Source organism: Pseudophryne corroboree, chromosome 1 (assembly GCF_028390025.1).
Source record: "Pseudophryne corroboree isolate aPseCor3 chromosome 1, aPseCor3.hap2, whole genome shotgun sequence".
NCBI classification, from domain to species: Eukaryota; Metazoa; Chordata; class Amphibia; order Anura; family Myobatrachidae; genus Pseudophryne; species Pseudophryne corroboree.
The window spans coordinates 118,608,014-118,635,893 of NC_086444.1; the positions used below are offsets into that span (position 1 = coordinate 118,608,014).

Consider the following 27,880-nt stretch of genomic DNA (forward strand, 5'->3'; position numbering starts at 1 on the left):
CAACAGAAGAAGGTGTTTCTCCCGGTGGAAAAGGCCCAGGAATTGTCATCTCTGGTCAGGGACCTCCTGAAACCAAAACAGGTGTCGGTGCATCACTGCACGCGAGTCTTGGGAAAGATGGTGGCTTCTTACGAAGCAATTCCCTTCGGCAGGTTCCATGTAAGGATCTTTCAGTGGGATCTGTTGGACAAATCGTCCGGATCGCATCTTCAGATGCATCGGTTGATCACTCTGTCCCCAAGGGCCAGGGTGTCTCTGTTGTGGTGGCTGCAGAGTGCTCCTCTTCTCGAGGGCCGCAGGTTCGGCATACAGGACTGGGTCCTGGTGACCACAGATGCAAGCCTCCGAGGATGGGGGGCAGTCACTCAGTGAAGAAACTACCAAGGACAGTGGTCAAGTCTGGAGACTTCACTACACATAAATATACTGGAACTAAGGGCCATTTACAACGCCCTGAGTCAAGCAGAGCCCCTGCTTCAAAACCACCCAGTTCTTATTCAGTCAGACAACATCACGGCGGTCGCCCATGTAAACCGCCAGGGCGGCCCGAAAAGCAGGATGGCAATGGCAGAAGCTACAAGGATTCTTCGATGGGCGGAGAATCACGTGCTAGCACTGTCAGCAGTGTTCATTTCGGGAGTGGATAACTGGGAAGCAGACTTCCTCAGCAGGCACGACCTCCACCCGGGAGAGTGGGGACTTCATCAAGAAGTCTTCACACAGATTGTAAATTGCTGGGAACTGCCACGGGTGGACATGATGGCATCCTGCCTCAACAAAAAGCTAAAAAAATATTGCGCCAGGTCAAGGGACCCTCAGGCGATAGCTGTGGACGCACTAGTGACACCGTGGGTGTACCAGTCGGTTTATGTGTTCCCTCCTCTTCCTCTCATACCCAAGGTACTGAGGATAGTAAGAAAGAGAGGAGTAAGAATTATACTCATCATTCCGGATTGGCCAAGAAGAACTTGGTACCCAGAACTACAAGAAATGATCTCAGATGACCCATGGCCTCTGCCTCTCAGACAGGACCTGTTAAAACAGGGGCCTTGTCTGTTCCAAGACTTACCGCGGCTGCGTTTGACGGCATGGCGGTTGAACGCTGGATCCTAACGGAAAAGGGCATTCCAGATGAAGTGATTCCTACGCTGATAAAAGCTAGGAAGGATGTGACAGTAAAGCATTATCACCGCATATGGCGGAAATATGTCTCTTGGTGAGAGGCCAGGAAGGCCCCAACAGAGGAATTCCAGCTGGGTCGATTTCTGCACTTCCTACAGTCAGGGGTGTCTATGGGCCTAAAATTGGGGTCCATAAAGGTCAAGATTTCGGCCCTATCTATTTTCTTTCAAAAAGAACTGGCTTCACTGCCTGAAGTTCAGACGTTTGTTAAGGGAGTGCTGCATATTCAGCCCCCTTTTGTGCCTCCAGTGGCACCTTGAGATCTTAACGTTGTGTTGAATTTCCTGAAATCACACTGGTTTGAGCCACTTAAGACCGTGGAACTAAAGTATCTCACGTGGAAGGTGGTCATGCTGTTGGCCTTAGCTTCGGCTAGGCGTGTGTCAGAATTGGCGGCTTTGTCATGTAAAAGCCCATATCTGATCTTCCATATGGACAGGGCGGAATTGAGGACTCGTCCCCAATTTCTCCCAAAGGTGGTATCGGCGTTTCATCTGAACCAACCTATTGTGGTGCCTGCGGCTACTCGGGACTTGGAGGATTCCAAGTTGCTGGACGTAGTCCGGGCTTTGAAAATGTATGTTTCCAGGACGGCTGGAGTTGGGAAAACTGACTCGCTATTTATCCTGCATGCACCCAACAAGCTGGGTGCTCCTGCTTCAAAGCAAACTATTGCTCGCTGGATCTGTTGCACGATTCAGCTGGCACATTCTGCGGCTGGACTGACGCATCCTAAATCAGTAAAAGCCCATTCCACAAGGAAGGTGGGCTCTTCTTGGGCGGCTGCCCGAGGGGTCTCGGCTTTACAGCTTTGCCGAGCTGCTACTTGGTCGGGTTCAAACACATTTGCTATATTCTACAAGTTTGATACCCTGGCTGAGGAGGACCTTGAGTTTTCTCATTCGGTGCTGCAGAGTCATCCGCACTCTCCCGCCCGTTAGGGAGCTTTGGTATAATCCCCATGGTCCTTGCGGAGTTCCCAGCATCCACTAGGACGTCAGAGAAAATAAGAATTTACTCACCGGTAATTCTATTTCTTGTAGTCCGTAGTGGATGCTGGGCGCCCGTCCCAAGTGCGGACTCTCTGCAATACATGTATATAGTTATTGCTTCACTAAAGGGTTATTGTTATGAGCCATCCGTTGAGTGAGGCTCAGTTGTTGTTCATACTGTTAACTGGGTATGGTTATCACAAGTTGTACGGTGTAATTGGTGTGGCTGGTATGAGTCTTACCCTGGATTCCAAATCCTTTCCTTGTTGTGTCAGCTCTTCCGGGCACAGTTTCCCTAACTGAGGTCTGGTGGAGGGGCATAGAGGGAGGAGCCAGTGCACACCAGATAGTACCTAATCTTTCTTTTTGAGTGCCCAGTGTCCTGCGGAGCCCGTCTATTCCATGGTCCTTACGGAGTTCCCAGCATCCACTACGGACTACGAGAAATAGAATTACCGGTGAGTAAATTCTTATTATCTATTGTAAGTCTACCATAACTTTTATTAATCTAGATTGGTTTACAAGGCTACCATATTATATTCAGAAATTTAACTTGTCTGGTCATGTAGGGACTAGACTGTGATCCTTGTTACTGCAAAAACAGTTTTCTGCTTACGCGTCCTTAAAGGTGTATAGCCCTGTAAAGGACATTTAACAGATTCTCAATGTCGTGGTGTTTAATGATAGTATCCTAAGAAATGCTAAAATGTTCTCCTTTTTAAAAAATTGTATTTAATTTTTATTTTATTTATTAAGGGAATAGATCAGATGGCAGTTTTGACAGAGGTGAGTTTGCATCCTTATTGTTGACAGTTTAGTTGTAAATTTGATGTACGGATTAAGTTTCCATAAAATTTATAAAAAATCAAGCAAAACTTTAAATATTTTTGAAATTGTAGATTACTCTCATATTCTGATTTTTATTAGCTACTATAAGTAGAAACCCTTTTTTTTTATCCGATAAAATGATCTCTTATGTATGGGGTAACTTACTATTTTTTCCTCCTCTTGCCTTACTTGAAGTGTCCTTCTACATCAGGCTTTTTCAACCAGTGTGCCGTGGCACACTAGTGTGCCGCGACCAGTTGCAAGGTGTGCCGCGGAGTCAGAGCAGCTTCCTGTACCTTCAGAGTGAACTGTTGGCCCAGGCTCTTAGAGGATCAGTCGTGCTCCGACCGTGACGTATGCCTTGAAAACAATGTGATATCATAGGTCACGGCCGCCGCGTCTCACCACCCAGCCAGCCCACCTGCCTGCATACACATCTTCCAGTTCCCACCTGCATACACCGCTTTCCTTGCCCACCAACATCCACACCTGCCCGCCCGTTGCTCAGTATTCGCAGAACTACACTATGAACAACCCCCACCACTGAGGGACAGGAAGGAGGACAGCTGATAATTGTTTTTTTTATTTCTCCAGTGGGGAACAATAGGATTTCAATAGAATTTATGTGGGTAGAATAAGGATTTATTGGGGGAACAATGTGAATGATTTATGTGGGGAGAAATGTGATTTTTTCGGTGTAGGCCAATGTACGTGTGGATTTTTTTTTTTACTGTGAGGGACAATGTGTGTGTTTTTTTTTCTTTTTTCTTTTCTGTGGGGAACTGATGGTGTGCCGTGGCAATTTTTTTTATTTTAAACATTTCTTTCTTTATTGAAGCATTTTCGTAAAGAAAATAGCTGTAAGTATAGGAACATTTTGAATGATAACAGAAAAAAAAAAATAATGTAATAGATACAAAACATGGTATAAGGAAGAGCACCAATATGAATAATCTGTGCAACATTATACAATAGCAAATAGCATCTGTAAATACGCCAGGAATCTTCTGAGAGATGGGGACACTCCCCAACTACTAACTATCGTTAACAAGAGTGATGGGAAGGTCATTAAGGAAAATCCTAGTTTCATACCAGAGTGTGCTATGAAAACAAGAGCTAATGGCCTCTTTGGTGTGACTAGGAAGGGTTTCAATAAAACTTTCCCATGTTGCAAAGAAGGATTCGGTGCGAGATTCTTTTTGAAGTGAGGCCTCCAGCCAATCCATATGACAAATACAAATTAACTTTTCCCTGAACATTTCTAGCGTCGGGACAGAACTTTGAACCCACATGTGTAAAACAGCCTTTCTGGCTGCCGATGAGATTGCTAAAAGTAACTTTTTCACAGGTTTGGGAGCTCTTAATACCAGGGGGTATTTTGCCAAATATGGCCCATTCCGGTGTAAAAGGGATGTAGTTCACTAAATGTTGGGAGGCAAAGCGCCATACTGCTATCCAAAACCGTCTCAAGAGTGGGCAGGCCCAAAAACAATGGTAGAGATCTGCCAATTGATGGCCACATTTGGGACAGGAAGGGTCATTTAATATGCCTATCAAATAACTTCTGTGGGGAGAAATATAAGATCTGTGAAAGATATTAAGATACATTTCTGTGTACTTTGCAGCAGGGAACGTAGGTATTGAAAAATTTAGCATATGCAATAATCTATCAACATCTAAGTTAGGAAAATGCGCTAACCATTGGGCTATGCCAGTTTTATATGCAGAATGGTCTAATATAGTACGAAGTTGCGTATAGTAAAATGAAATGGCACCTTTGGATTGTTGCGGTCCAATTGGCTATCCCAGTCAGTCGCAGGCAGTAGTCTGGAGACTTTGCTAGCATAATGTTGGGCTTGAAAAAAAGCAAAGTTTTGGGGGCCAATATATGGGTATTTAGATAGGGCCTCTGCGTATGTGAATGGTCTATGGGATCTGGGATTAATGAGCTGTCCTACATTACAAATTCCTAACGCTTTCCAATCACGGAAAGGGTAGGTGGCCTCTCCATTTTGAAAATTCGGGTTATGTAGAAAAGGCAGATGGATAGATATGTGTTTGTGTAATTTATATTTGTGCCTCAAGGATAGCCAAACTTTCCTCGTAGTCATTAGGAGGGGATTATTAGTTAAGTCAGTGGAAATCTCGGCATCAGTCAGGTGAAGAAAAGCAATCAGTGACACGTGAGGAATGAAATTTTGTTCGAGAAGTGAATCAGTGTATGTTTGGGTACTGGACAACCAGTCCTTAATATAGCGAACATGGGAAGCTTAACTATACGTCTGAATGTCTGGAAAGTTGACCCCCCCATTGTTTTTAGGCTGACTTAATTTAAATAGACCAATTCTCGCGCGCTTATTCCAAATAAATTTTCTAAAGGTCGATGTTATCTGTAAGAGGTCTTGTCTAGACAACAAAAGGGGGAGAACTTGTAATGGGTATAGGAGTTTTAGGAAATATATCATTTTAATTATATTCGTCCTTCCTAAAAAGGAGAGTTGTAAATGGACCATCGCCTCAAGATCCCTTGTGATTTTGGAAAGTGTTTTCCCAACATTGATGTCATAAAGATCTGCGACGTTTTTGGGAAGGAGGACACCCAAATATGGGAGTTTCCTTTTGGCCCAATTCAAAGGTAGTTGTGCCGCCCACGAGGGCCTATAAAAGCCTTGTTTCAGATAAAGCGCGCTAGATTTTTCAAAATTAATAAAAAAGCCAGAAAGGGATCCCACCCTATCAAGCAATTCGAGCAGTGGTTTGAGGGAATGTTTAGGATTGGATATGTGAATCAAAACATCATCCGCAAAAGCAGCGAGTTTCACTTCCATCGAATCCACCGATATACCCTTCAAGGTTGGCCAGGAATCAATTATACGAAGTAAGGGGTCAAGGGACAAATTGAAAAGTAGAGGGGATAGGGGACAGCCCTGGCGGGTACCTCTGGACATAACAATAGGGTCGCTTCTCGTGCCATTTACTAAGAGGAAAGTCGTGGGGGAACTATAAAAGAACTTTATAAGATTAATAAAATTTTGGCCGAAGTTTCTAATCGATAGGATTTTAAATTAAAAGGGCCAGGACACTGTATCAAAAGCTTTCTGAGCATCAAGGCTCAGAAGCATGTTGGGAGCGGTAGGATTATTATTGGAAGCGATAATGGAGGCTATAGCTGTGCGTATACCTTTAACTAATTGTCTGCCTCGGGTGAAACCTAGTTGGTGAGATGAGCAAAGGGAGGAGGAGAACGATTGTAATCGAGAAGACATAATCTTGGATAGAATTTTAAAATCCACATTTAGTAGAGTAATGGGACGATAGGAACCCAATAGTGTAGGGTCGCGGTCGGGCTTTGGAATTAGGGTAGTGAAGGCAGCATTAAAAGAGGGATAGTATGGGCATTTTTTTATGGATAGTGCGATATACTTCTAGTAAAGTCTGTATAATGTCAGTGGACAGGATTTTAAAATATTCTCCCGCGAATCCATCTGGTCCCGGGGCTTTACCAGTGTGTAGTGAAGAGATTGCCGACCTTATTTCCTCCTCGGTGATTTCCGAGTCTAAAAGATCAATTTGATCCGGGTCTAGACTAGGCAGATTTGCTTCTCTGATGATATCGTCTAAGGACTCTGGGGTCGATGGTCTAGCGGAGTACGGATTGCAATAATAGTCATGAAAGGCCTTTGATATATCAGATGTTCGTGTCAGATAAGGGGAAGACCCAGTTCCTTTAATAGAAACGATATGGTTTCGTCGTTTGTAGCCTTTAGTTAATGAGGCCAACAAACGTCCCATCCTGGCACCCCACCTGTAGTATTTAATTTTCCTGAAATCTAGACGCGATTGAGCTTGGGAGAGTAGGACATTTTCCAGTTTAGATTTAGCTTGATTATATATAGTGAATTTTTCCTCCGAAGGATCTGCCACATATCCAGCAAATGTAGTTTGTAGCGTATGGGAGAGGGAATGATATTGGTCTTTTTGGATTTTATTACGACCAGATACATATGAGATGATACTACCTCACATCACCGACTTTGATGCCTCCCAGAAAAAGGATCGGGTCATCCCAGTGGGCGATGTTGTTATCATCATAATCTAACCAGTTACGCTTTAAGTATTCTCTAAATTTTTCTGATTGGAATAGATATACAGGAAACTTCCAAGTGCGGTGTGTGGGGCCCATATGTGGTAATTTAAATGAAAACTCATTCGGTGCATGATCCATTACCAATATTTCAGCAATATTTGCGGAGGTCACCTCAGATATCAGAGAGTCCGCTACTAAAAAGTAATCTATGCGGGAGACACTGCGGTGAACCCCTGAATGGAAAGTGAAGGATTTATCTGATGGGTTAAAGAGTCTCCAGACATCAGTCACTTGGAGCTCTAACATAAATTTCACAAGTGTAGACCAAATAGCAGAATGTCGGTTGGACGGAATCGGGGTCTTATCCAGGGTCGGATCATGCACCGTATTGAAGTCACCCCCCAGCACCAGTGAGAAAATCTCCCGCTGTTGTATCAAAAAGGTAATTTCAGTCAAGAATTCCGACACCTGAGTGTTGGAGCATATATATTTAAAAGGGTGTATGTGGCATCTCTATTAGGGTCTGGGACAGTATTCAAAATGGTATACGGGAGATGACGTGCAAAAAGGATGGCCACCCCTCTAGTCTTATTGACATAGGAGGCCGAAAAGCAATCTCCTAACCAACCAGCGCGAAGAGAAGAGCCATCGCCCTCCCTCCAGTGGGTCTCTTGTAGAAAAATGTCTGGGCTAAATTTCTTAAGGTAGGATGAGACCCTTTGACGCTTAATGGGGGAATTGAGCCCGCCCACATTCCATGAAAGACATTTAATTGAATCGTGGGGGGTGAGTATGGTAAAGTGTGTGTGTTATTCGCCATCATTCAATCCCAACTCTCGCAGCGCAAAGTTCACAATACAATCCCATTAATGTGTGTCGGGGCCCCCGGTCCCAGCAAGCAAGGGGCAACCCACAAAATATAGACATGGTTAAGTGTCCCCATCTCTCCACCACCAATGCACCAAGATATAACATAGAAAATTTTAATTTTTGGAGATTAAACATGTCACATGTACCAAAAGACAGAGAATCATGCCTCAATAACCTTTTCTGAATTTTCTTAAACCAGAAATTCACTTGGAGGGTCACAGTAACGATACTGTAACCGACCATGAGAATCAACAAAAACCAAACAGGAAATAAAATAAGGAGAACTGGTCTTCTAAACAATAACATAATAACGGTGAATCATGAAGGGGCGAATGCAGGGTAGGGCCCCGCCTCCCGCTGCCAAATGGAAAATAGGACTAAAATCACTTGTTTTGGCATACACATTCAGCGATTGGGGGATCTCAGGGACAATGTTGCTGGTGAACTTTGTGAGGAGGGAGAGGACAAAGTGCCTACGGGCCACGTCTGGGTCATCAAAAAATATAGTACAGCCATTATCAGTGACCCTCAACTTGGCAGGGTAGAGCAGGGCAAAACGTTTTTGCGATTCTAGTAGGAATTTGCAAACTGGCGATAATGCCCAGCGTTTTTGGGTGACCGCCATTGAAAAATCCTGAAAAATTAAAATGCGGGTAACTTCAATGACCAATTTGCACAATTTCTTATATGATCGTAATATTATTTCCTTCGTCCTATAGTCAAAGTAGCGGGCCACCACCGGTCTAGGAGGGGGATTAGGACCATCCCTCTCAATTCCCACCCTATGGACCCTTTCGACCTGAGGAAATTCCATCTTGTCAGAAATACAAAGAGCAGGGATCAATTGAGATGTTAGATATTCACCCAGTAGGAAGGGTTTGACATGTTCCGGGATACCAATAAAGTGAAGGTTATTCCTACGATTTCTATTCTCTAGGTCATCTAGTTTGTCTTGGAGCTCCCGAATCATGCCAATGGACGAGTCAGCCGAGGACTCCACAGTATGGACCGTGTCTTCCAGGTCACGAACTCTCTGCTCCACCTCTGATATTCTTGAAGTGTTTGAGGCCACTTCACGTAGGGTGGACTGAAACGAGTCTCTAAACTCATCTAATTTCCTATCAATATGGGGCATGAGAACCGAAAGGATCTCTCTAGCCGTTTGGGACACCGGGGAGGTCGTGTCAAGTTGGGGTGTAGGGTCGGGGTTCCCGGCCATGTTCGTCACGGGTTGCGACTGAGAAGGGGAAGAACCACCTGACTTAAGTGACTTCCTTCTGACCATGTTTTCTGAAACAGTCCTATTCAAAAACCTCTCCATCAATTATGAAATGCTTATCATAAGAGACCCGAAAGGGTCGGACAAAGTTCACCAGTAAATAGAGGTATCAGATGAGATACATCTGAAATTGTAAAGTATAACGCCCCAAAGAGGTATCTAAAATGTCACATAAAAAAATATGATTCACATACCCCCTAGTTACATGACTACATATCAACAAACCGCAATCCCTAATACTCTAGTGGAGGAGGTGTTGACACCTAAGTGTTAAATATTACATACAGAGGAACAGTTGTATATAGGGTAACTGGGGCAACGGTAAATAAGAATTCAAATAATTGTCTATAGTGTGTATAGAGGTATACAATATCAGTGCTAACGTATAGTAAAATATTGTACCTACAAACACTGTAAATATTGAATAGGAGCAATAATATCAATGACGTATTTGAAGTAAAAGCAGAACAGGTTTAGCAAAGGCTGTTAAGAAAATAAAAATAAAATAATAATAATAATACAAAATGGCCACAAGGCGTCAGTGTCCACCAAACCAAACTATGAGGCCATGTGCCAGGCCGTGGATGGAAATAACTGTAGCACTGCAGTAATGAGAAAACGGGCACAGCCAGAGCAAGTTCAGGGTGGGGGAGAAGAGAAGGTGTGATAGCAGAAAAGTAGGAAAGGGAGCAATAAAAGAGCAAGGTTCGTAACAGAGAGGGGGGTAGCTCAGGGGAAAGGCAGTAAAGAGTAGAAAGCAGAAGAATGTAGAGGGAATGTTCAGTGAGCAGAAAGTAGGGAGGGTGATATGGATAACAAAAGGAGCACCTATAAGGAGCAGTGGGTCAGCACCATAGGGTCTCAGAGAATTACAGGGCCAGTGACAGCGTTAATGAGGAAGCTCCACCAGTATCTCCGTGGAGCAGGACACACAGTTATAGCAATCAATAGCCTCCCAGGGCAACAAGGAAACAGCACAGCTTCGACGGTTAGTGTCCAGGACGACAACGCTACTCCATGGGCAGAAAGTCTGCGTCTCCCGGAGCAAAGTAGGGGGGGTGGGGGGAGACGGCTAAAGCCTTCGGCCGCAGCAGCGGGTGTCGCCCAGAGCAGGAGTCCCGCACCTCCGAAGGTATCCGGATGGGGAGTAGCGACCAGTCCTCCAGAGAGATCAGGGCAGCATTCGCGATAGGGAGAATCCCCAGGGAGCACGGCACACCGAGCGGCGGGACCAATGGGGCGCCGCAGGTGGCCAGACCAACGGAAGTCAGTCCTGTAGGTGAGTAGGGGCGGATGAGATCAAAGCGGCAATCATGATGACGGAGCCCCAAACAGCCCAGTCCGTAGGCCGTCAGCACAGCTCCAAGCAATCTGTATGGGTGCCAACTTCCACACTTACCGGCCCTTCAGCGGATCAGGCGTCCCAGAGGCAGCTTCACATGCACCCGTGCAGGATTCCCTGTCAGCCGGCGGGGAGATGGTGGTCCGAGGGGGCGAAACAGCGGCCTCCCCCGAGACCAGAGTAGGGGAACAGCAAGCCGGCCGGCCACATCCACAAGGCAACTCAGATGGGAGGGCGGAAAGCGCGGGCGTCCAGAGCCCCGCACCCCCGACGGCAGCCGAACAGGGACCAGCGACCAGTTCTCCAGGGAGATCAGGGCAGCGTCCACAGTGAGGAAGATCCTCGGGGAGTCAGACACACCGAGTGGCGGGACCAGCGCATCGCCACGGGAGGCCAGACAGACGACAATCAGCCCGGCAGGTGAGTAGGGGCGGATGGGAGCAAAGCGACTGCCCGGGTGACGGAGCCCCGATCACCCCAGCCCGCAGGCCGCCTGCACAGTTCCAAGCAGTAGGTGAGGGCGCCCACCTCTACACTCACCGGTTCGTTAGTGGATCAGGCGTCCCGGAAGCAGCTCCACGGGCACCCGCGCAGGACTCCCGGCCAGCCGGCGGGGAGATGGTGGTCCGAGGGGATGAAACAGCAGTCTCCACTGAGGTCCGAGTAGGGGAGCGGCAAGCCAGCCGGTAACTATCACAGGGTAACTCAGACGGGAGGGTGGGGAACGAGGACGTTCACCACGCGGCGGCCCAAGCACGGGCCCGACTCCGGGGAACAGGGCTCCCACCCAATGAATCTTTCCGGAAGAGTCACTAGCGGGTACCCCAAGGCTCTAGGGGAAGGCAATCCCGTTGGTATATCTCGAGTTAGTGACTGGGAAATTAGCAGATGATGATTGATGGGGCTATTGTGAGCAGAGCTCAGTTAAGATGTGGCCATCTTGAATGCGCCACCCACCGGAAATCTCGCCGTGGCAATTTTAAAATATTGTTCGGTGTGCCGCGAGTGAAAATAGGTTGAAAATCACTGCTCTACATCCTCCCCCACCACTGTTTCAAACACATTTCATATTAAAAAAAAACAATTCTTAATTTATATTTTGGAAGAACTGTTTGCAAAAAGTTTAAATCATGCTATCATTTTAGGGAATAGATCTGACAGGGGCAGTTTCGACAGAGGTGAGTTTACATTCACTATTGATGTATTTTTTATATTTTTTTTAAATTGAGTAGTTTTTTATTGAATTTTGAAATAACAGCAAAAACGCAATACATTAACTGATAAAAAGGGTGATTCAGACGTAATCACTGGACTGCTATCTTTGCTGTCCTGTGTTCCGATAGGCGATGCCCCCGGGTGGGGTGGGGTGGGGGGGAAGGAGGAGGAATGTAAATTCACTGTGCAAGTGGGCGATCGCATGTGTATGCTGAGCTGCACAAATCTTTCTGCAATTTGTGCACAGCCCATTCAGTATAATGAGAACAGGCTGATCGGGGCTGGAGCGGACGTCAGACACCCTCCCTGAAAACGCTTGGAAAAGTTGCAGAACAGCTCAATGTGCTATACTATACGGTCATGAAGTATATCACAATGGCATAAATAATAAGAATTTACTTACCGATAATTCTATTTCTCTAACGTCCTAGTGGATGCTGGGGACTCCGTCAGGACCATGGGGATTAGCGGCTCCGCAGGAGACGGGGCACAAAAATAAAGCTTTAGGATCAGGTGGTGTGCACTGGCTCCTCCCCCTATGACCCTCCTCCAAGCCTCAGTTAGGTTTTTGTGCCCGTCCGAGCAGGTTGCAATCTAGGTGGCTCTCCTAAAGAGCTGCTTAGAAAAAGTTTAGGTTTTTTATTTTCAGTGAGTCCTGCTGGCAACAGGCTCACTGCATCGAGGGACTTAGGGGAGAGAAGTCAACTCACCTGCGTGCAGGATGGATTGGCTTCTTAGGCTACTGGACACCATTAGCTCCAGAGGGATCGAACACAGGCCCAGCCATGGAGTCCGGTCCCAGAGCCGCGCCGCCGACCCCCCTTGCAGATGCCGAAGATGGAAGAGGTCCAGAAGCAGGCGGCAGAAGACTTTTCAGTCTTCCTGAGGTAGCGCACAGCACTGCAGCTGTGCGCCATTGTTGTCAGCACACTTCACACAGCGGTCACGGAGGGTGCAGGGCGCTGGGGGGGCGCCCTGGGCAGCAATGTATAATACCTTTTTATGGCTAAAAAATACATCACATATAGCCCTTGAGGCTATATGGATGTATTTAACCCCTGCCAGATCTCACAAACTCCGGAGAAGAGCCCGCCGAAATAGGGGGCGGGGCTTATTCTCCTCAGCACACAGCGCCATTTTCCTGCTCAGCTCCGCTGTGAGGAAGGCTCCCAGGACTCTCCCCTGCACTGCACTACAGAAACAGGGTAAAACAGAGAGGGGGGGCACTTTTTTTGGCGATATTACTATATTTAAGCTGCTATAAGGATACAACACTTATATAGGGTTGTTCCCATATATATTATAGCGCTTGGGTGTGTGCTGGCAAACTCTCCCTCTGTCTCCCCAAAGGGCTAGTGGGGTCCTGTCTTCAATAGAGCATTCCCCGTGTGTCTGCTGTGTGTCGGTACGTGTGTGTCGACATGTATGAGGACGATGTTGGTGTGGAGGCAGAGCAATTGCCGGTAATGGTGATGTCACCCCCCAGGGAGTCGACACCGGAATGGATGGCTTTGTTTATGGAATTACGTGATAATGTCAGCACATTACAAAAATCAGTTGTCGACATGAGACGGCCGGAAAACCAGTTAGTACCTGCCCAGGCGTCTCAGATACCGTCAGGGGCTGTAAAACGCCCTTTACCTCAGTCGGTCGACACAGACCCAGACACGGACACTGAATCTAGTGTCGACGGTGAAGAAACAAACGTATTTTCCAGTAGGGCCACACGTTATATGATCACGGCAATGAAGGAGGCTTTGCATATCTCTGATACTACAAGTACCACAAAAAGGTGTATTATGTGGGGGGTGAAAAAACTACCTGTAGTTTTTCCTGAATCAGAGGAATTGAATGATGTATGTGATGAAGCGTGGGTTAACCCAGATAGAAAAGTGCTAATTTCAAAAAAGTTATTGGCATTATACCCTTTCCCGCCAGAGGTTAGGGCGCGCTGGGAAACACCCCCTAAGGTGGATAAGGCGCTCACACGCTTATCAAAACAAGTGGCGTTACCGTCTCCTGATACGGCCGCCCTCAAGGATCCAGCTGATAGGAGGCTGGAAACTACCCTAAAAAGTATATACACACATACTGGTGTTATACTGCGACCAGCCATCGCCTCAGCCTGGATGTGCAGTGCTGGGGTGGTCTGGTCGGATTCCCTGACTGAAAATATTGATACTCTGGATAGGGACAGTATTTTACAGACTTTAGAGCAATTAAAGGATGCTTTTCTTTATATGCGAGATGCTCAGAGGGATATTTGCACTCTGGCATCGAGAGTAAGTGCGATGTCCATATCTGCCAGAAGAAGTTTATGGACACGACAGTGGTCAGGTGATGCGGATTCCAAACGGCATATGGAAGTATTGCCGTATAAAGGGGAGGAATTATTTGGCGTCGGTCTATCGGATTTGGTGGCCACGGCAACTGCCGGGAAATCCACCTTTTTACCTCAGACCCCCTCCCAACAGAAAAAGACACCGTCTTTTCAGCCGCAGTCCTTTCGGTCCTATAAGAAGCGGGCAAAAGGACAGTCATATCTGCCCCGAGGCAGAGGAAAGGGTAAGAGAGGGCAGCAAGCAGCTCCTTCCCAGGAACAGAAGCCCTCCGCGGGTTCTGCAAAGCCCTCAGCATGACGCTGGGGCTTTACAAGCGGACTCAGGAACGGTGGGGGGTCGACTCAAGAATTTCAGCGCGCAGTGGGCTTGCTCACAGGTGGACCCCTGGATCCTGCAGGTAGTATCTCAGGGTTACAGGTTGGAATTCGATAAGTCTCCCCCTCGCCGGTTCCTAAAGTCTGCTTTGCCAACGTCTCCCTCAGACAGGGCGACGGTATTGGAAGCCATTCACAAGCTGTTTTCTCAGCAGGTGATAGTCAAGGTACCCCTCCTACAACAGGAAAAGGGGTATTACTCCACGCTATTTGTGGTACCGAAGCCGGACGGCTCGGTAAGACCTATTCTAAATCTGAAATCTTTGAACCTGTACATACAAAAATTCAAGTTCAAGATGGAATCACTCAGAGCAGTGATAGCGAATCTGGAAGAAGGGGACTTTATGGTGTCCCTGGACATAAAAGATGCTTACCTGCATGTCCCAATTTGCCCTTCACATCAAGGGTACCTCAGGTTCGTGGTGCAAAACTGTCATTATCAGTTTCAGACGCTGCCGTTTGGATTATCCACGGCACCTCGGATCTTTACCAAGGTAATGGCCGAAATGATGATTCTTCTGCGAAGAAGAGGCGTATTAATTATCCCTTACTTGGACGATCTCCTGATAAGGGCAAGGTCCAGAGAACAGCTGGAGGACGGAGTAGCACTAACCCAAGTAGTGCTGCAACAACACGGGTGGATCCTGAATTTTCCAAAATCTCAGTTGACCCCGACAACACGTCTGCTGTTCCTGGGAATGATTCTGGACACGGTTCAGAAAAAGGTGTTTCTTCCGGAGGAGAAAGCCAAGGAGTTATCCGAACTTGTCAGGAACCTCCTAAAACCAGGAAAAGTGTCTGTGCATCAATGCACAAGAGTCCTGGGAAAGATGGTGGCTTCTTACGAAGCAATCCCATTCGGCAGATTCCACGCACGAACTTTTCAGTAGGATCTGCTGGACAAATGGTCCGGATCGCATCTGCAGATGCATCAGCGGATAACCTTATCGCCACGGACAAGGGTGTCTCTTCTGTGGTGGTTGCAGAGTGCTCATCTGTTAGAAGGCCGCAGATTCGGCATACAGGACTGGGTCCTGGTGACCACGGATGCCAGTCTGAGAGGCTGGGGAGCGGTCACACAGGGAAGAAACTTCCAGGGAGTATGGTCAAGCCTGGAGATGTCTCTTCACATAAATATACTGGAGCTAAGAGCGATTTACAATGCTCTAAGCCTGGCAAAACCCCTGCTTCAGGGTCAGCCGGTGTTGATCCAGTCGGACAACATCACGGCAGTCGCCCACGTAAACAGACAGGGCGGCACAAGAAGCAGGAGAGCAATGGCAGAAGCTGCAAGGATTCTTCGCTGGGCGGAAGATCATGTGATAGCACTGTCAGCAGTATTCATTCCGGGAGTGGACAACTGGGAAGCAGACTTCCTCAGCAGACACGATCTACACCCGGGAGAGTGGGGACTTCATCCAGAAGTCTTCCACATGATTGTGAACCGTTGGGAAAAACCAAAGGTGGATATGATGGCGTCTCGCCTCAACAAAAAACTGGACAGGTATTGCGCCAGGTCAAGAGACCCTCAGGCAATAGCTGTGGACGCTCTGGTAACACCGTGGGTGTTCCAGTCAGTGTATGTGTTTCCTCCTCTGCCTCTCATACCCAAAGTACTGAGAATTATACGGCAAAGGGGAGTAAGAACGATACTCGTGGCTCCGGATTGGCCAAGAAGAACTTGGTACCCGGAACTTCAGGAGATGCTCACGGAAAATCCGTGGCCTCTACCTCTAAGACGGGACCTGATTCAGCAGGGACCGTGTCTATTCCAAGACTTACCGCGGCTGCGTTTGACGGCGTGGCGGTTGAACGCCGAATTCTAAGGGAAAAAGGCATTCCAGAAGAGGTCATTCCTACACTGGTTAAAGCCAGGAAGGAGGTGACTGCACAACATTATCACCGCATTTGGAGAAAATATGTTGCGTGGTGTGATGCCAGGAAGGCCCCCACGGAGGAATTTCAATTGGGTCGATTCCTACATTTCCTGCAAACAGGATTGTCTATGGGCCTCAAGTTGGGGTCCATTAAGGTTCAAATTTCGGCCCTGTCGATTTTCTTCCAGAAAGAATTGGCTTCAGTTCCTGAAGTCCAGACTTTTGTAAAAGGAGTACTACATATACAGCCCCCGGTTGTGCCCCCAGTGGCTCCGTGGGACCTTAATGTAGTTTTGGATTTTCTCAAATCCCATTGGTTTGAGCCACTCAAATCGGCGGATTTGAAATATCTTACATGGAAAGTAACCATGCTACTGGCCCTGGCTTCAGCCAGGAGAGTGTCAGAATTGGCGGCTTTATCGTATAAAAGCCCATATCTGATTTTCCATTCGGACAGGGCAGAACTGCGGACGCGTCCTCATTTTCTGCCTAAGGTGGTGTCAGCGTTTCACCTGAACCAGCCTATTGTGGTGCCTGCGGCTACTAGCGATTTGGAGGATTCCAAGTTGCTGGACGTTGTCAGGGCATTGAAAATATATATTTCAAGGACGGCTGGAGTCAGAAAATCTGACTCGCTGTTTATACTGTATGCACCCAACAAGCTGGGTGCTCCTGCTTATAAGCAGACGATTGCTCGTTGGATTTGTAGCACAATTCAACTTGCACATTCTGTGGCAGGCCTGCCACAGCCTAAATCTGTCAAGGCCCATTCCACAAGGAAGGTGGGCTCATCCTGGGCGGCTGCCCGAGGGGTCTCGGCATTACAACTCTGCCGAGCAGCTACGTGGTCGGGGGAGAACACGTTTGTAAAATTCTACAAATTTGATACCCTGGCTAAAGAGGACCTGGAGTTCTCTCATTCGGTGCTGCAGAGTCATCCGCACTCTCCCGCCCGTTTGGGAGCTTTGGTATAATCCCCATGGTCCTGACGGAGTCCCCAGCATCCACTAGGACGTCAGAGAAAATAAGATTTTACTTACCGATAAATCTATTTCTCGTAGTCCGTAGTGGATGCTGGGCGCCCATCCCAAGTGCGGATTGTCTGCAATACTTGTACATAGTTATTGTTACAAAAAAATCGGGTTGTTCTTGTTGTGAGCCGTCTGTTCAGAGGCTCCTACGTTGTCATACTGTTAACTGGGTTCAGATCACAAGTTGTACGGTGTGATTGGTGTGGCTGGTATGAGTCTTACCCGGGATTCAAAATCCTTCCTTATTGTGTACGCTCGTCCGGGCACAGTATCCTAACTGAGGCTTGGAGGAGGGTCATAGCGGGAGGAGCCAGTGCACACCACCTGATCCTAAAGCTTTATTTTTGTGCCCTGTCTCCTGCGGAGCCGCTAATCCCCATGGTCCTGACGGAGTCCCCAGCATCCACTACGGACTACGAGAAATAGATTTATCGGTAAGTAAAATCTTATTTTCTCATAGTCCGTAGTGGATGCTGGGAACTCCGTAAGGACCATGGGGAATAGCGGCTCCGCAGGAGACTGGGCACAAATAGAAAGCTTTAGTACTACCTGGTGTGCACTGGCTCCTCCCCCTATGACCCTCCTCCAAGCCTCAGTTAGGATACTGTGCCCGGACGAGCGTACACAATAAGGAAGGATTTTGAATCCCGGGTAAGACTCATACCAGCCACACCAATCACACCGTATAACTTGTGATCTGAACCCAGTTAACAGTATGATAAACAGAGGAGCCTCTAGAAAAGATGGCTCACTACAACAATAACCCGATTTAGTTTAACAATAACTATGTACAAGTATTGCAGACAATCCGCACTTGGGATGGGCGCCCAGCATCCACTACGGACTATGAGAAATAGAATTATCGGTAAGTAAATTCTTATTTTCTCTGACGTCCTAGTGGATGCTGGGAACTCCGTAAGGACCATGGGGATTATACCAAAGCTCCCAAACGGGCGGGAGAGTGCGGATGACTCTGCAGCACCGAATGAGAGAACTCCAGGTCTTCCTCAGCCAGGGTATCAAATTTGTAGAATTTAGCAAACGTGTTTGCCCCTGACCAAGTAGCTGCTCGGCAAAGTTGTAAAGCCGAGACCCCTCGGGCGGCCGCCCAAGATGAGCCCACTTTCCGTGTGGAATGGGCTTTTACAGATTTTGGCTGTGGCAGGCCTGCCACAGAATGTGCAAGCTGAATTGTACTACAAATCCAACGAGCAATAGTCTGCTTAGAAGCAGGAGCACCCAGCTTGTTGGGTGCATACAGGATAAACAGCGAGTCAGATTTTCTGACTCCAGCCGTCCTGGAAACGTATATTTTCAGGGCCCTGACTACGTCCAGTAACTTGGAGTCCTCCAAGTCCCTAGTAGCCGCAGGTACCACAATAGGCTGGTTCAGGTGAAACGCTGAAACCACCTTAGGGAGAAATTGAGGACGAGTCCTCAATTCTGCCCTGTCCGTATGAAAAATTAGGTAAGGGCTTTTATAGGATAAAGCCGCCATTTCTGACACGCGCCTGGCTGAAGCCAGGGCCAATAGCATTACCACTTTCCATGTGAGATACTTTAAGTCCACAGTGGTGAGTGGTTCAAACCAATGTGATTTTAGGAACCCCAAAACCACATTGAGATCCCAAGGTGCCACTGGAGGCACAAAAGGAGGCTGTATATGCAGCACCCCTTTGACAAACGTCTGAACTTCAGGAACTGAAGCCAGTTCTTTTTGGAAGAAGATCGACAGGGCCGAAATTTGAACCTTAATGGACCCTAATTTTAGGCCCATAGACAGTCATGTTTGCAGGAAATGCAGGAAACGACCCAGTTGAAATTCCTCTGTAGGGGCCTTCCTGGCCTCGCACCACGCAACATATTTACGCCAAATACGGTGATAATGCTGCACGGTTACATCATTCCTGGCTTTTATCAGGATAGGGATGACCTCATCCGGAATGCCTTTTTCCTTCAGGATCCGGCGTTCAACCGCCTTGCCGTCAAACGCAGCCGCGGTAAGTCTTGGAACAGACAGGGTCCCTGCTGGAGCAGGTCCCTTCATAGAGGTAGAGGCCACGGGTCCTCCGTGAGCATCTCTTGAAGTTCCGGGTACCAAGTCCTTCTTGGCCAATCCGGAGCCACGAGTATAGTCCTTACTCCTCTCCTTCTTATGATTCTCAGTACCTTGGGTATGAGAGGCAGAGGAGGGAACACATACACTGACTGGTACACCCACGGTGTTACCAGAGCGTCCACAGCTATTGCCTGAGGGTCCCGTGACCTGGCGCAATACCTGTCTAGTTTTTTGTTGAGGCGTGACGCCATCATGTCCACCTTTGGTTTTTCCCAACGGTTCACAATCATGTGGAAGACTTCTGGGTGAAGTCCCCACTCTCCCGGGTGGAGGTCGTGCCTGCTGAGGAAGTCTGCTTCCCAGTTGTCCACTCCCGGAATGAATACTGCTGACAGCGCTATCACATGATTTTCCGCCCAGCGAAGAATCCTTGCAACTTCTGCCATTGCCCTCCTGCTTCTTGTGCCGCCCTGTCTGTTTACGTGGGCGACTGCGGTGATGTTGTCTGACTGAATCAGCACCGGCTGACCTTGAAGCAGAGGTCGTGCTAGGCTTAGAGCATTGTAGATGGCCCTTAGCTCCTGGATATTTATGTGAAGTGATGTCTCCAGGCTTGACCACAAGCCCTGGAAATTTCTTCCTTGTGTGACTGCTCCCCAGCCTCTCAGGCTGGCATCCATAGTCACCAGGACCCAGTCCTGAATGCCGAATCTGCGGCCCTCTAGAAGATGAGCCCTCTGCAACCACCACAGAAGAGACACCCTTGTCCTTGGAGACAGGGTTATCCGCTGATGCATCTGAAGATGCGATCCGGACCATTTGTCCAGCAGATCCCACTGGAACGTTCTTAGGTGGAATCTGCCGAATGGAATCGCTTCGTAGGAAGCTACCATCTTTCCCAAGACTCTTGTGCATTGATGCACGGAGACTTGCCCCGGTTTCAGGAGGTTTCTGACCAGTTCGGATAACTCCCTGGCTTTCTCCTCCGGAAGGAACACCTTTTTCTGGACTGTGTCCAGAATCATCCCTAGGAACAGAAGACGTGTTGTCGGAACCAGCTGCGATTTTGGGACATTTAGAATCCAGCCGTGCTGCCGTAGCACTACCTGAGATAGGGCTACTCCGACTACTAACTGTTCTCTGGATCTTGCTCTTATCAGGAGATCGTCCAAGTAAGGGATAATTAAAACGCCTTTTCTTCGAAGAAGAATCATCATTTCAGCCATTACCTTGGTAAAGACCCGAGGTGCCATGGATAATCCAAACGGCAGCGTCTGAAACTGATAGTGACAGTTTTGTACTACAAACCTGAGGTACCCTTGATGAAAAGGGTAAATGGGGACATGGAGGTAGGCATCTTTGATGTCCAGAGACACCATATAGTCCCCCTCTTCCAGGTTCGCGATCACTGCTCTGAGTGACTCCATCTTGAATTTGAACCTCTGTATGTAAGTGTTCAAAGACTTCAGATTTAAAATTGGTCTCACCGAGCCGTCCGGCTTCGGTACCACAAACAGCGTGGAATAATACCCCTTCCCTTGTTGCAGGAGGGGTACCTTGATTATCACCTGCTGGGAATACAGCTTGTGAACTGCCTCCAATACGGCCTCCCTGTCGGAGGGAGACGTTGGTAAAGCAGACTTCAGGAACCGGCGAGGGGGAGACGTCTCGAACTCCAATTTGTACCCCTGAGATACTACTTGCAGGATCCAGGGGTCCACTTGCGAGTGAGCCCACTGCGCGCTGAAATTCTTGAGACGGGCCCCCACCGTGCCTGAGTCCGCTTGTAAGGCCCCAGCGTCATGCTGAGGACTTGGCAGAAGCGGGGGAGGGCTTTTGTTCCTGGGAAGTGGCTGTCTGTTGCAGTCTTTTTCCCCTTCCTCTGCCCCGGGGCAGAAAAGAGGAACCTTTTGCCCGCTTGCTCTTATGGGGACGAAAGGACTGAGCCGGATAAGACGGCGTCTTCTTATGTTGAGAGGTTACCTGGGGTAAAAATGTGGATTTCCCAGCAGTTGCCGTGGCCACCAGGTCCGATAGACCGACCCCAAATAACTCCTCCCCTTTATAAGGCAATATTTCCATATGCCGTTTAGAGTCCGCATCACCTGACCACTGTCGCGTCCATAATCCTCTTCTGGCAGAAATGGACAGCGCACTCACTCTTGAAGCCAGAGTGGAAATATCCCTCTGTGCATCCCGCATATATAGAAATGCATCTTTTAAATGCTCTATAGTCAACAATATACTGTCCCTATCCAGGGTATCAATATTTTCAGTCAGGGAATCCGACCAAGCCACCCCAGCGCTGCACATCCAGGCTGAGGCGATTGCTGGTTGCAGTATAACACCAGTATGTGTGTATATACTTTTAAGGATATTCTCCAGTTTTCTGTCACCTGGTTCCTTGAGGGCGGCCGTATCAGGAGACGGTAACGCCACTTGTTTTGATAAGCGTGTGAGCGCTTTATCCACTCTAGGGTGTGTTTCCTAACGCGCCCTAACCTCTGGCGGGAAAGGGTATAATGCCAATAACTTTTTTGAAATTATCAGTTTTTTTATCGGGGGAAACCCACGCTTCATCACACACCTCATTTAATTCGTCTGATTCAGGAAAAACTACAGGTAGTTTTTTTCACACCCCACATAATACCCTTTTTAGTGGCACTTGCAGTATCAGAAATGTTTAACACCTCTCTCATTGCCGTGATCATGTAACGTGTGGCCCTACTGGAAGTCACGTTTGTCTCCTCACCGTCGACACTGGAGTCAGTATCCGTGTCGACGTCAGTATCCACCACCTGAGGTAACGGCCTTTTTAGAGACCCTGATGGTTTTTGAGACGCCTGGACAGGGACCAGCTGATTAGTCGACTGTCTCATGTCATCAACCGTCTTTTGTAAGGAGCTGACACTGTCACGTAAATCCTTCCATAAAGCCATCCACTCGGGTGTCGACTCCTTAGGGGGTGACATCTCTATTATAGGCAATTGCCCCGCCTCCACATCATTTTCCTCCTCATACATGTCGACACAAACGTACCGACACACAGCACACACACAGGGAATGCTCTGATAGAGGACAGGACCCCACTAGCCCTTTGGGGAGACAGGGAGAGTATGCCAGCACACACCAGAGCGCTATATATAGATATAGGGACAACCTTATATAAGTGTTTCTCCCTTATAGCTGCTGTATTGTTAATCACCCGCCAATTAGTGCCCCCCTCTCTTTTTTTACCCTGTTTCTGTAGTGCAGGACTGCAGGGGAGAGTCAGGGAGACGTCCTTCCAGCGGAGCTGTGAGGGAAAATGGCGCCTGTGTGCTGAGGAGATAGGCTCCGCCCCCTTCTCGGCAGCCTTTCTCCCGCTTTTTTGTGAAAATCTGGAAGGGGTTAAAATTCATCCATATAGCCCAGGAGCTATATGTGATGTATTTTTAGCCAGCCAAGGTGTTTCTATTGCTGCTCAGGGCGCCCCCCCCTAGCGCCCTGCACCCTCAGTGACTGGAGTGTGAAGTGTGCTGAGAAGCAATGGCGCACAGCTGCAGTGCTGTGCGCTACCTTGTGGAAGACAGGATGTCTTCTGCCGCCGATTTGCCGGACTCTTCTTGCTTCTGGCTCTGTAAGGGGGCCGGCGGCGCGGCTCCGGGACCGAGCTCCAAGGCTGGGCCTGTGAGCTGTCCCTCTGGAGCTAATGGTGTCCAGTAGCCAAGAAGCCCAATCCACTCTGCACGCAGGTGAGTTCGCTTCTTCTCCCCTTAGTCCCTCGATGCAGTGAGCCTGTTGCCAGCAGGTCTCACTGAAAATAAAAAACCTAAACTAAAACTTTCACTAAGAAGCTCAGGAGAGCCCCTAGTGTGCACCCTTCTCGTTCGGGCACAAAAATCTAACTGAGGCTTGGAGGAGGGTCATAGGGGGAGGAGCCAGTGCACACCAGGTAGTACTAAAGCTTTCTATTTGTGCCCAGTCTCCTGCGGAGCCGCTATTCCCCATGGTCCTTACGGAGTTCCCAGCATCCACTAGGACGTCAGAGAAATCAAGTATGCACAAAACATTGTGTTTTAAGACCTGAAAATACATGTATCTGTAGGGAAAAAGTACTCTAGGGCTAATGAGTACAGCAGTATGGACATGAGGGAGCACTAATAGTCATAGGTGGGTTATTCCATGTCTGGCATGTGCACCACCCATCTCAAGAGTTTTATGATTTTTTTTTTAATTCTTTTAGTTTAGAGAAGATGTAAAAATAAACCCTCAAACTCTGCCAAATATCTCGACTGTCTGACAATAACTCGTGTTTTTCGATTTTCAGGATGTTTGGCTTGATAACGGTCCCAAAATCTGGGTCCGTAATCTAATTTACTATGGATACCGGATTGAGTTTGCATTTCAACCTCCGCCATGGTTCAAGACAAGCCTTACAGTCTCAGAGTATAAGAGCAAAGTGTTAAAGCACGCAGTTGCTAAGTTACTGGTCTCTGAGGTCCTGGTGCTGGTTACCCTTTCTCCAGCGCAAGGAGTCTTTCTACTCGTACTTTTGTGGTTCCCAAACTAGACAGCACTGTCGGGCAAATTCTGAACCTCAAATCTTTGAATCCTTTTTCTCAGCTTTTACTAGTTCAAAATGGAGTTCATGTGCTTCGTGAGCCTGACCATAGTCCCATATCTGGACAATCTTTCTGCTGCGGGGTACACTGGGCTCCACAAGGATAGACATTGGGGTGTAGAGTAGGATCTTGATCCGAGGCACCAACAGGCTGAAAAGCTTTGACTGTTCCCAGAATGCATAGCGCCGCCTCCTATATAACACCGCCTCCCTGCACAGTAGCTCAGTTTTGTAGTTGGTGCCGCAGATAGCAGGCACATAATAGAGGGGCTGCTCTGGGCAGCCCTAAGAAGAGCTTTTTGAGAGGAAAAGTGAAGACTACAAGGGCTGCAGCAAGTGTGTACATGTCTAGTGACATTCACTGCTGCAGCTCCATTTCTCCCCAGCGGTGCTGTACACTCCAAAGCCCTGGTTGCCGGGTAACTACAGCAGGAGGCTCCAGTTTCTTCTATGGTCAGGCACACACGACGGGGGCTCTCCGGGTTCGCGTGGCCGCACTTCGGGAGGTGGTGAGTGGGTCCCGCTTGCGGGACCCGTACTTTATCGCGATCCGGCGCGGTCAATGGGAGGCGGGCCGCACGCGCTGGCGGTGGACACTGTGGCAGTACAGGCAATCCCACTAGATTACCAGGGCATGGGTGCAGGTCAGGTTTTCCCTTAAAACCATTTTATTAGTAGCCCGCAGTACCCGGTGGTTTTGCCAGCAGGGGGATAAGGCTTAGACCTGGAGCCCCTCCCCCAGCCCCAGGGCGCCATTTCCCGCAAATGTTCCCGCCCTGGAGCTGCATATCTGTCTCTCCCTCACTCCCTGTCAGTGTTTGGGCGCCATTTCTCAGCTACACTGTTCCTGGGACTGCTTGGGCAAATCCTCCTGTGTAAAGCCGCCTGGTTGACAGCGCTGTGACTTTACATGACACTTAAGTATTCTACCTGTCACTTAGACAGTGTTAGTTAAGAGTGCATTTAGTCAGGGTTTTCTAGTACAATTACCCTGTGATATACGTCCAGTTCTTACTGTGCAGTGTTATATCTATTGACTACATAGCTATATAAGCTGGTCCAGTGCAGTATTATTGTTAGTAATAACCTCTGCATTGTACAACTGTGACTGTGTGCATTAGCTTGCTGAGTAGTCGTGTCTCTCACTCAACTTGCTCAATCCCTATATTCTATAACCTGAGGGGGCTTGGTTCGTCAGGTTTTATTTTTATAGGATATTTACAAGATATGCTCTAATACGTATTTCTCTAACGTCCTAGTGGATGCTGGGGACTCCGTAAGGACCATGGGGAATAGACGGGCTCCGCAGTAGACAGGGCACTTTAAGAAAGAATTAGGATACTGGTGTGCACTGGCTCCTCCCTCTATGTCCCTCCTCCAGACCTCAGTTTCAATCTGTGCCCGGACGAGCTGGGTGCAACTTAGTGAGCTCTCCTGAGCTTGCTAAGAAGAAAGTATTTTGTTCGGATTTTTTATTTTCAGAGAGATCTGCTGGCAACAGACTCTCTGCTACGTGGGACTAAGGGGAGAGAAGCAGCCCTACTCACTGAAGATAGGTCCTGCTTCTTAGGCTACTGGACACCATTAGCTCCAGAGGGATCGCACACAGGAACGCACCCTTAATCGTCCGATCCCGGAGCCGCGCCGCCGTCCCCCTCGCAGAGCCGGAAGCCGGCGTGAGAAGCAAGAAGACTTCGAAATCTGCGGCAGTAGACTCCAGTCTTCATATGAGGTAGCGCACAGCACTGCAGCTGTGTGCCATTGCTCCCACACCAAACCCACACACTCCGGTCACTGTAGGGTGCAGGGGGGGGGGGGGGGGGTTGGGGGGGGGGGGTTGGGGGAGGCGTGCCCTGGGCAGCAATTGTGAACCTCTTGGCAAAAGTGGGCATATATACAGTTGGGCACTGTATATATGCATGAGCCCCCGCCATTATTTTACACACAAAACGCGTGACAGAAGCCCGCTGCTGAGGGGCCGGGGCTTCTAACTCAGCACTCACCAGCGCCATTTTCTTTCCACAGCTCCGCTGAGAGGAAGCTCCACAGGCTCTCCCCTGCAGAATCACTGTAGAAAGAGGGTAAAAAGAGAGGGAGGGCACATAAATTTGGCTCAAAAATCATTATAACAGCGGCTACTGGCTAAGTTACTGTGTGATTCCAGGGTCATATAGCGCTGGGGTGTGTGCTGGCATATATTCTCTCTCTCTCTCTCTCTCTCTCTCTCTCTCTCTCTCTCTCCAAATGGCCTTGTGGGGGAACTGTCTTCAAATAGAGCATCCCCTGTGTGTGGTGTGTCGGTACTCTTGTGTCGGCATGTTCGACGAGGAAGGCTATGTGGAAACAGAGCGGGTACAAATGAATGTGGGGTCGCCACCGACACCCGATTGGATGGATATGTGGAAGGTTTTAAATGATGATGTTAATTCCTTGCATAAAAGGTTGGATAAAGCTGAAGCCTTGGGACAGTCAGGGTCTCAACCCATGCCTGATCCTACATCGCAGAGGCCGTCAGGGTCTCAGAAGCGCCCACTATCCCAAATTGTTGACACGGATATCGACACGGATTCTGACTCCAGTGTCGATGGCGATGATGCAAAGTTGCAGCCTAAAATGGCTAAAGCCATCCGCTACATGATTATAGCAATGAAAGATGTGTTGCACATCACAGATGAAACCCCAGTCCCTGACAAGATGGTTTATATGTATGGGGAGAAAAGGCAAGAGGTGACCTTTCCCCCTTCACATGAGTTAAATGAGTTATGTGAAAAAGCTTGGGAATCTCCAGATAGAAAACTGCAGATTTCCAAACTGATGCTTATGGCGTATCCTTTCCCGCCAACGGACAGGTTACGCTGGGAATACTCCCCTAGGGTAGACAAAGCTTTAACACGCTTATCCAAGGTAGCCCTGCCGTCACAGGATACGGCCACCCTTAAAGATGCTGCGGATAGAAAGCAGGGGAGGGTATCCTGAAGTCCATTTATGCACATTCAGGTACCTTACTACGGCCAGCGATTGCGTCGGCCGTGTTGTGTAGTGCTGCAGCAGCATGGACAGATACCTTATCTGAGGAACTTGATACCTTGGACAAGGATACTATATTACTAACCCTGGGGCATATAAAAGACGCTGTCCTATATATGAGAGGTGCTCAAAGAGACATTAGCCTACTGGGCTCTAGAATAAATGCGATGTCGATTTCTGCCAGAAGGGTCCTGTGGACTCGGCAATGGACAGGCGATGCCGACTCAAAAAGGCACATGGAGGTTTTACCTTACAAGGGTGAGGAATTGTTTGGGGACGGTTTCTCGGACCTGGTCTCCACAGCTACGGCGGGAAAGTCAAATTTTTTGCCATATATTCCCTCACAACCTAAGAAAGCACCGTATTACCAAATGCAGTCCTTTTGATCACAAAAAGGCAAGAAAGTCCGAGGTGCGTCCTTTCTTGCCAGAGGCAGGGGTAGAGGATCGAAGCTGCACAATACAGCTAGTTCCCAGGAACAGAAGTCCTCCCCGGCTTCCACTAAATCCACCGCATGACGCTGGGGCTCCACAGGCGGAGCCAGGCCCGGTGGGGGCGCGTCTCCGAAATTTCAGCCACAAGCGGGTTCACTCACAGGTGGATCCCTGGGCTATAGAGATTGTGTCTCAGGGATACAAGCTGGAATTCGAAGTGATGCCCCCTCACCGTTACTTCAAATCGGCCCTGCCAGCTTCCCCCATAGAGAGGGAACTAGTGTTAACTGCAATTCACAAATTGTATCTCCAGCAGGTGGTGGTAAAGGTTCCTCTCC

General features: G+C 48.3%; 1 protein-coding gene across 25 annotated transcripts in view; it reads left to right on the plus strand.

The window, feature by feature from the left end:
* The window catches only part of DDX4 (DEAD-box helicase 4), a 1,188,488-nt gene that overhangs the window by 421,444 nt on the left and 739,164 nt on the right, over positions 1-27,880 (plus strand). For 13 of the 25 annotated variants that reach the window (XM_063962294.1, XM_063962347.1, XM_063962463.1 and 10 more), the window contains 3 exons: positions 2,931-2,960; positions 8,897-8,980; positions 11,726-11,758. The exons of 2 other annotated variants lie outside the window; for them this stretch is intronic. In XM_063962294.1, coding sequence (XP_063818364.1) covers positions 2,931-2,960; positions 8,897-8,980; positions 11,726-11,758 — 147 coding nt within the window. The remainder of the gene's footprint in view (positions 1-2,930; positions 2,961-8,896; positions 8,981-11,725; positions 11,759-27,880) is intronic. 10 more of the 25 variants (XM_063962391.1, XM_063962424.1, XM_063962415.1 and 7 more) reach the window with 2 other exon arrangements.